This window comes from Pseudoliparis swirei, chromosome 18 (assembly GCF_029220125.1).
Source record: "Pseudoliparis swirei isolate HS2019 ecotype Mariana Trench chromosome 18, NWPU_hadal_v1, whole genome shotgun sequence".
NCBI lineage: Eukaryota > Metazoa > Chordata > Actinopteri > Perciformes > Liparidae > Pseudoliparis > Pseudoliparis swirei.
The window spans coordinates 28,369,509-28,379,508 of record NC_079405.1 but is presented as its reverse complement, the minus strand read 5'-3'; the positions used below and the strand labels follow the sequence as shown (position 1 = coordinate 28,379,508).

Here is a 10,000-nt window from a genome sequence, read left to right as displayed (position 1 = left end):
ACCCCAGAGACGTTCCTCACAGCCAGAGAACTCACAGGAGGCAACGTGCTGTGAGTAAAACCTCTCAAGGCCAGGGGGACCAGAGACCAGAGACTAGAGACCAGAGACTAGAGACTAGAGACTAGAGACTAGAGACTAGAGACTAGAGACCAGAGACTAGAGACCAGAGACTAGAGACCAGAGACTAGAGACCAGAGACTAGAGACCAGAGACTAGAGACCAGAGACTAGAGACTAGAGACCAGAGACTAGAGACCAGAGACTAGAGACCAGAGACCAGAGACCAGAGACCAGAGACTAGAGACCAGAGACTAGAGACCAGAGACTAGAGACCAGAGACCAGAGACTAGAGACCAGAGACCAGAGACTAGAGACCAGAGACTAGAGACCAGAGACCAGAGACCAGAGACTAGAGACCAGGACTAGAGACTCAGGACCAGAGACCAGAGACCAGAGACTAGAGACCAGAGACTAGAGACCAGAGACTAGAGACCAGAGACCAGGACCAGGACCAGAGACCAGGACTGAGACCAGAGACTGAGACCAGGACTAGAGGACCAGAGACCAGAGACCAGAGACCAGAGACTAGAGACTAGAGACCAGAGACTAGAGACCAGGACTAGAGACCAGAGAGAGACTAGAGACCAGGACCAGAGACCAGAGACTAGAGACCAGAGACTAGAGACCAGAGACTAGAGACCAGAGAGAGACCAGAGACTAGAGACCAGAGACTGAGGACCAGAGACCAGGACTGAGACCAGAGACTAGAGACCAGAGACCAGAGACCAGAGACCAGAGACCAGAGACCAGAGACTGAGACCAGGACCAGAGACCAGAGACTAGAGACCAGGACCAGGACTGAGGACCAGGACCAGGACCAGAGACCAGAGACTAGAGACCAGAGACTAGAGACCAGGACCAGGACCAGAGACCAGAGACCAGAGACCAGGACCAGGACCAGGACCAGAGACCAGGACCAGGACTGAGACCAGGACTAGGACCAGAGACTAGGACCAGGACCAGAGACCAGGACTAGAGACCGACTAGAGACCAGGTGAGACAGAGACTAGAGACCAGAGACCAGGTGAGACAGAGACTAGAGACCAGAGACCAGGTGAGACAGAGACTAGAGACCAGAGACCAGAGACTAGAGACCAGAGACTAGAGACCAGAGACTAGAGACCAGAGACCAGAGACCAGAGACTAGAGACCAGGACTAGAGACTAGAGACTAGAGACCAGAGACCAGGACCAGAGACCAGAGACCAGGACTGGGACCAGGACTAGAGACCCAGAGACCAGAGACTAGAGACCAGGACCAGAGACCAGAGACTAGAGAGACCCAGAGACCAGGACTAGGACTAGAGACCAGAGACTAGAGACCAGAGACTGAGACCAGAGACTAGAGACCAGGACTAGAGGACCAGGACTGAGACTAGGACCAGAGACCAGGACTAGGACCAGGACTAGGACCAGGACCAGGACCAGGACTGAGACCATGGACTAGAGACCAGAGACTAGAGACCAGAGACCATAGACTAGGACCAGAGACTAGAGACCAGGACTAGAGACTAGAGACCAGAGACTAGAGACCAGAGACTAGAGACCAGAGACCAGAGACTAGGACTGAGACCAGAGACCAGAGACTAGAGACCAGAGACTAGAGACCAGGACCAGGACCAGAGACCAGAGACCAGAGACCAGAGACTAGAGACCAGAGACTAGAGACCAGAGACTAGGACCAGAGACCAGAGACCAGAGGACCAGAGACCAGAGACCAGGACCAGAGACCAGAGACCAGGACTAGGACCAGGACTGGGACTGACCAGGACTAGAGACCAGAGACCAGAGACCAGGACTAGGACCAGGACTAGAGACCAGGACTGAGACCAGAGACCAGGAGAGACCAGAGACTGGGACCAGGACTAGAGACCAGAGACTGAGACCAGGACTAGGACCAGGACCAGAGACCAGGACTGGGACCAGAGACCAGGACCAGGACTAGGACCAGGACCAGAGACCAGAGACTAGAGACCAGGACTAGAGACCAGAGACCAGGACTAGAGTCCAGAGACTAGAGACCATGGACTAGAGACCAGAGACTAGAGACCAGAGACTAGAGACCAGGTGAGACAGAGACTAGAGACCAGAGACTAGAGACCAGGTGAGACAGAGACTAGAGACCAGGTGAGACAGAGACTAGAGACCAGAGACTAGAGACCAGAGACCAGAGCCCAGAGCCCAGAGACCAGGACCAGGACTGAGACCAGGACCAGAGACCAGAGACCAGGACCAGGACCAGAGACCAGAGACCAGAGACCAGAGACCAGAGACCAGAGACTAGAGACCAGGACCAGGACTGAGGACCAGAGACTAGAGACCAGGACTAGAGACCAGGACTAGGACCAGAGACTAGGGACCAGAGACCAGGACCAGAGACTAGAGACCAGAGACCAGGACCAGAGACCAGGACCAGAGGACCAGGACTAGAGACCAGGACTAGGACCAGAGACTAGAGACCAGAGACTAGAGACTAGAGACCAGGACCAGAGACTAGAGACCAGGACCAGAGACTAGACACCAGAGACTAGAGACTAGAGACCAGAGACCAGGACCAGGACCAGAGACTAGAGGTAGGACCAGAGACTAGAGACTAGAGACCAGAGACTAAAGACCAGGACCAGAGACCAGAGACCAGAGACCAGAGGCCAAGACCAGGACCAGAGACCAGAGACTAGAGACCAGAGACCAGGACCAGAGTCCAGGACCAGGACTGAGACCAGAGACCAGAGACCAGGACTAGAGACCAGAGACCAGAGACCAGGACCAGGACTAGAGACCAGAGACTAGAGACCAGAGACCAGAGACCAGGACAGAGACCAGGACCAGAGACCAGAGACCAGGACCAGGACTGAGACCAGGACTAGAGACCAGAGACCAGAGACCAGAGACCAGAGACCAGAGACCAGGACTAGAGACCAGAGACTAGAGACCAGAGACCAGAGACCAGAGACTAGAGACCAGAGACCAGAGACTGAGACCAGAGACCAGAGACCAGAGACCAGAGACCAGGACTAGAGACTAGAGACTAGAGACCAGGACTAGAGACCAGAGACTAGAGACTAGAGACCAGAGACTAGAGACCAGAGACTAGAGACCAGGACTAGAGACCAGAGACCAGAGACCAGAGACTGAGACCAGGACTAGAGACCAGAGACCAGAGACCAGAGACCAGAGACCAGAGACCAGGACTAGAGACCAGAGACCAGAGACCAGAGACCAGAGACCAGAGACTAGAGACTAGAGACTAGAGACCAGGAGACCAGAGACCAGAGACTAGAGACCAGGACCAGGACTAGGACTGAGACTAGAGACCAGAGACCAGAGACCAGAGACCAGAGACCAGGACTGAGACCAGAGACCAGGACTGAGACCAGAGACCAGAGACCAGGACTGAGACCAGAGACCAGGACTGGGACTAGAGACCAGGACTAGGACCAGGACTGAGACCAGGACCAGAGACCAGGACCAGAGACCAGAGACTGAGACTAGAGACCAGGACTAGAGACCAGAGACTAGAGACCAGGACTAGGACCAGGACTAGGACCAGAGACCAGAGACCAGAGACCAGGACCAGGACCAGAGACCAGAGACCAGAGACCAGAGACTAGGACCAGGACTAGAGACCAGAGACCAGAGACCAGGACTGAGACCAGGACTAGGACAGAGACCAGAGACCAGGACAGAGACCAGGACTAGGACCAGGACCAGGACCAGAGACCAGAGACTAGAGACCAGAGACTAGAGACCAGGACTAGAGACCAGAGAGAGACTAGAGACCAGGACCAGAGACCAGAGACTAGAGACCAGAGACCAGAGACCAGAGACTAGAGACCAGGACTAGAGACCAGAGACTAGAGACCAGAGACTGGAGACTAGAGACCAGAGACCAAAGACCAGACACTAGAGACCAGAGACCATAGAGAGACTAGAGAATAGAGACCAGAGACTAGACCACGGACTAGAGACCATAGACCACAGACCAGAGACTAGAGACTAGAGACTAGAGACCAGAGACCAGAGACTAGAGACCAGAGACCAGAGACCAGAGACCAGAGACTAGAGACTAGAGACCAGAGACCAGGACTAGGACCAGAGACCAGGACTGAGACCAGGACTGAGACCAGAGACCAGAGACCAGGACTAGAGACCAGAGACCAGAGACCAGAGACCAGAGACCAGAGACTGAGACCAGAGACCAGAGACCAGAGACTGAGACCAGAGACTAGAGACCAGAGACCAGAGACCAGAGACTAGACCACAGACTAGAGACCAGAGACTAGAGACCAGAGACCAGAGACTAGAGACCAGAGACCAGAAACTAGACCACAGAGTAGAGACCAGAGACTAGAGACCAGAGACCAGAGACCAGAGACCAGAGACCAGAGACCAGAGACTAGAGACCAGAGACCAGAGACCAGAGACCAGAGACCAGAGACCAGGACTGGACCAGAGACCAGGACCAGGACCAGGACCAGGACTGAGACCAGGACCAGAGACCAGGACTAGGACCAGAGACTAGACCACAGAGTAGAGACCAGAAACTAGACCACAGAGTAGAGACCAGAGACTAGACCACGGACTAGAGACCAGAGACCAGAAACTAGACCACAGAGTAGAGACCAGAGACTAGACCACGGACTAGAGACCAGAGACCAGAGACCAGAGACTAGAGACCAGAGACCAGAGACTAGAGACCAGAGACCAGGACTAGAGACCAGGACTGAGACCAGGACTAGAGACCAGAGACTAGAGACTAGAGACCAGGACAGGACCAGAGACCAGGACTGAGACCAGAGACCAGAGACCAGGACTAGAGACCAGAGACTGAGACCAGAGACCAGAGACCAGGACTAGAGACCAGGACCAGGACCAGGACTAGGACCAGAGACTAGGACCAGAGACCAGGACCAGAGACTAGAGACCAGAGACTGAGACCAGGACTGAGACCAGAGACTAGGACCAGAGACCAGAGACCAGAGACCAGAGACTAGAGACCAGAGACTAGAGACCAGAGACCAGAGACTAGAGACCAGAGACTAGAGACCAGAGACTAGAGACCAGAGACCAGGACCTGAGACCAGAGACCAGGACCTGAGACCAGAGACCAGGACCTGAGACCAGGACCAGAGACCAGGACCAGGACCTGAGACCAGAGACCAGGACCTGAGACCAGAGACCAGGACCTGAGACTAGAGACCAGGACTAGAGACCAGAGACCAGAGACCAGAGACCAGAGACTAGAGACCAGAGACTAGAGACCAGAGACCAGAGACCAGAGACCAGAGACCAGGACTAGAGACCAGAGACCAGGACTAGAGACCAGAGACCAGAGACCAGAGACCAGAGACTAGAGACCAGAGACCAGAGACCAGGACCAGGACTAGAGACCAGAGACCAGAGACCAGGACCAGGACCAGAGACCAGAGACCAGAGACCAGAGACTAGGACCAGGACCAGAGACCAGAGACCAGGACTGGGACCAGAGACTGAGACCAGAGACCAGAGACCAGAGACCAGAGACCAGAGACCAGGACTAGAGACCAGGACCAGAGACCAGGACTAGAGACCAGTGACTAGAGACCAGAGACTAGAGAGAGACTAGAGACCAGAGACCAGAGACCAGAGACTAGAGACCAGAGACTAGAGACCAGAGACCAGAGACCAGAGACCAGGACCAGAGACCAGAGAGAGACTAGAGACCAGAGACTAGAGACTAGAGACCAGAGACTAGAGACCAGAGACTAGAGACCAGAGACCAGAGACCAGAGACTAGAGACCAGAGACTAGAGACCAGAGACCAGAGACCAGAGACCAGAGACTAGAGACCAGAGACCAGAGACTAGAGACTAGGGACCAGAGACTAGAGACAAGAGACTAGAGACCAGAGACTAGAGACTAGAGACCAGAGACTAGAGACTAGAGACTAGAGACCAGAGACTAGAGACCAGAGACTAGAGACTAGAGACCAGAGACTAGAGACTAGAGACTAGAGACCAGAGACCAGAGACTAGAGACTAGAGACTAGAGACTAGAGACCAGTTACTAGAGAAAAGAATAACACTCTGTCCCCTTTAAGAGTTCTGTGCTTTACATGAATCCCTGGGGGTTTCACATGTGACACAGGAAGGTGCGCCTGATCATGGAGGAGCTGCTGTCCACGGAGAGGGAGTACGTGAAGGCCCTGGGTTACGTCCGAGAGCACTACCTCTCCGAGCTGGAGAGGCCCAACGTCCCTCAGGGCCTCCGGGGCCAGAGGGCGAGCGTCTTCGGCAACTTGGAGAAACTCCACGACTTCCACCGCCATCACTTCCTTCACGAGTTGGAGCGCTGCGCGGACGAACCCTTCAGGGTCGGCCGCTGTTTCTTACGACACGTAGGTGCCTTCGAGTCTTCACGCAGGGAAAGCAGTCAAGAGTATTGACTTTGACGTGTCGCGGGGTGCACCCGAGGGATCCATGATGCAAGCGGAGTCTGCGTAATGTCAAGGAGTTGCTCATGGTTTCCTGTTGTGAACTCAGATGTTGATGATTTAGCAACATAAAGCGCTTCCAGATGTGTCTTTGTGTTGAAATCATTCACTGGAAATAAGAGCGAGCCCACTCAGCTGTGAGCCACTGCGGTGGCGATAAGGAACATGACAAATATTCTTTCAGGGTTCGTACGGTCATGGAAGACCTGAAAAAGTCATGGAATTTTAATATGGTCATTTTCATGCCTGGAAAAGTCATGGAAAAAACTTAAATCATAAAAGTTTTGGAAAAGTCATGTAAATGTTGGTATATTCACATGTTCATTCACGCCGAGTTTGAAATAATTAATATAAACAGATGGATTTGCACATAAAGAACTAGAATGGGCACTCGGTTGAGCGCATACCTTCGCATATCACAAGATTGGGCATTGAATTATGAACATTTTGGCATTAGTTGCATGCCAATTGGATAAAAATTTACCGTGCTATGGTAAAAAGAAGATTTTGACCTTTCCATGACCTTGACCTTTGACCCGATTGATCCCAAAATCGAATCAAATGGTCCCCGGATAATAACCAAACATCCCACCAAATTTCATGCGATTCAAGAAGATTTTGACCTTTTCATGACCTTGACCTTGACCTTTGACTCGATCAATCCCAAAATCTAATCAAATGGTCCCCGGATAATAACCAATCATCCCACCAAATTTCATGCGATTCGGTTTAACACTTTTTGAGTTTGGCGAATAACACACATACAAATAAATACGCGGCGATCAAAACATAACCTTCCGCATTTTCAATGCGAAGGTAATAAACATTTATATAAGTGTTTTAAGGGATAAACATGGATAGAAATGTTTATTCTTTTAATCAAACTATTGTCTCATTCATTTGTTTCATTTAAGGTAGACTGTATGCTTTGGAATTCTCTTTTTTTTTTCTCTCTCTAAATGTTTCATGTTTATACCGAGATTTCGGTTTGGTCGTGGACATTTGGTTTAAAGTCATGGAAAAGTCATGGAAATCCATCCATGAAAATGTGTAAGAACCCTTTTCTTTGTTTATCCCTTTTATTTTCTAGAGGGAGAGCTTCGCTTTGTACGCCCTTTACAGCAAGAACAAGCCTCAGTCCGACGGCCTGCTCACGGACCACGGACAGGCCTTCTTCAAGGTGAGGCCCACGTCTCATAGCCTCATGCTAGCTCTTCTTAGGGAGAACACACTCAGCCGGAGCCGTGCTTTCAGCTAAATGCTAACATTAGCATTGTAGCGGCGTTCCGTCGCCGTGGTTCTTGGTGAAGCCGCTAGAGCTGCAGACACGCCGAGTTCCTGAGATCGTATCCTTCTTTTCCTTTTGTCTTTATTTGATGTAGAAAAAGAACAATAAATACATACACAAAATAAATAAACTCTATCGTACAATCATACGATATATTCTGATATACTACGGTATGTTACGGTATGTTACGATATGTTATGATATGGTACGATATGATATGTTACGATATGATATGTTACGATATGTTATGATATATTACGATATGATATGATATGTTACGGTATGTTACGATATCATATGGTATGTTACAACATGTTACGATGTCTTACTATAGTTTACGATATGTTACGATATGTTACAATATGTTTCGGTAGGTTGTAATATTTTACGATACGTTACGATATGTTACGGTATGTTACGATATGTTACAATATGTTACAATATTTTACGATATGTTACAATATGTTTCGGTATGTTGCGATATTTTACGATACGTTACGATATGTTCTGGTATGTTACGATATGTTACAATATGTTACAATATTTTACGATATGTTACACTATGTTTCGGTATGTTGCGATATTTTATGATATGATACGACATGTCTGTCATTAACATAAATATTCCGTAATTCAGAAAGTAGATTATAAACTTTCCTGGATTCTGATTTCTCAAATCAAACCCTCGTGGCTGTTACGAGCTAACACGCTCACAGTGACATCCGAGAGCCTCACACGGCTAATGCAAAGAACAGACTACACGTTATATTCTTTTATTATCTTGAGGTTAGCGTGTTCTAAGCTTTTTCTCTCCACCCTGCAGCACAAGCAGCTGCAGCTGGGCGACAAGATGGACCTGCGGTCCTACCTGCTGAAGCCCGTGCAGCGCATCAGCAAGTACAGCCTGCTGCTGCAGGACCTGAGGGCGGAGTGCGGCGCGGGGCGACCCCGAGAGACGGCCGAGGTCAAGGCCGCCCTGGAGGTCGTCCACTTCCAACTGCACCACGGCAACAACCTGCTGGCCATGGACGCCATCCACCACTGTGACGTAAGCCAGGCGGGTTCTTTGTGCTATTTGAAACCGTGATATGAAGCAGAAGTATTAGAAAGTTGAATTTCCATATCTTATCTTACACACGACCGTTCAAAAGTTTGAGGCCACGTAGAAATGTCCTTATTTTTCAAAGCACTGTTTTTTATCAATGAAGATGACATTAAATTAATCATCAATACTCTCTACATAGTTAATGTGTACATGACTATTCTCTGGTGTTTAGTGAAGTCTCTACAGAGGTGTGTAGAGGCCCATCTCCAGTGTTCTAGTGGGACATTGTGTTATCGCCTTAGAAGACTAGCGGAGGGGTAAAAAACCCTTGAAAACCCTTTTTATGTGAGCGCAGCTGAAAACAGTTACGCTGGTGAGAGAAGCTGTAAAACTGGCCTTCCTTTGAGCCACAAGAAAAACTAAATTCATATTTACTATAAAAATCATGATTTATAACCTCGTCAATGTCTTGACTAGATTTTATATTAATTTTGCAATTTATTTGAGAAATAAAAGTGAGAGTTTTCATAGGAAACACCAAATTGTCTGGTTGACCCCAAACTTTTGAACTGTAGTGAACACATACAGGTACTACACAGATATAGTGTGTTTATTATTCTGTGGTGAGAATGACTTCATCACTCTCTCATCCCGCGTTGCGCAAAACACTGTCGGAATATCTGTAAAACATGGAGGGAAACAGGTACAGGCAGGACGACGGCAATTAGGAATGATGCCTGGGGGAGGAAGAGGAGGAGGAGGAGGAGAAGAGAGGAACATATTCATCATTGTGATCTGGATCTGTGCCGCCTGTCAATCATGAGTAATCTGGGATGGAAGGAATGGAGATGGATGTGGAGGATAAGGGTTTGACTCCCGTGGAATGCAAAGGGAGTGTTGGGTGTGGGGGGATGTGAGTCTGGAGTCTTTCACTTCATGTTCTCAGAAATGAATCGGAGAGTTCATCCCGTCGCGCGTCGCCGGGTCACGGTCTCTTTGCTAACGAAGAACACCTCCTGCAGGTGAACCTGAAGGAGCAGGGCCAGCTGATACGCCAGGATGAGTTCACGGTCACCTTCAGGAAGAGGAAATGTCTGCGCCACGTGTTCCTCTTCCAGGAGCTCATCCTCTTCAGCA

At 50.0% G+C, this 10,000-nt stretch overlaps 1 protein-coding gene across 1 annotated transcript in view; it reads left to right on the top strand.

The window, feature by feature from the left end:
- LOC130207783 (rho guanine nucleotide exchange factor 40-like) overlaps window positions 1-10,000 on the top strand; it is a 41,701-nt gene that overhangs the window by 27,817 nt on the left and 3,884 nt on the right. The window contains exons 15-19 of the mRNA XM_056436482.1: window positions 1-50; window positions 6,185-6,434; window positions 7,621-7,710; window positions 8,642-8,866; window positions 9,886-10,000. The exon at window positions 1-50 is cut by the window's left edge and continues 891 nt beyond it; the exon at window positions 9,886-10,000 is cut by the window's right edge and continues 56 nt beyond it. Of these exons, the coding sequence (XP_056292457.1) occupies window positions 1-50; window positions 6,185-6,434; window positions 7,621-7,710; window positions 8,642-8,866; window positions 9,886-10,000 (730 nt within the window). The remainder of the gene's footprint in view (window positions 51-6,184; window positions 6,435-7,620; window positions 7,711-8,641; window positions 8,867-9,885) is intronic.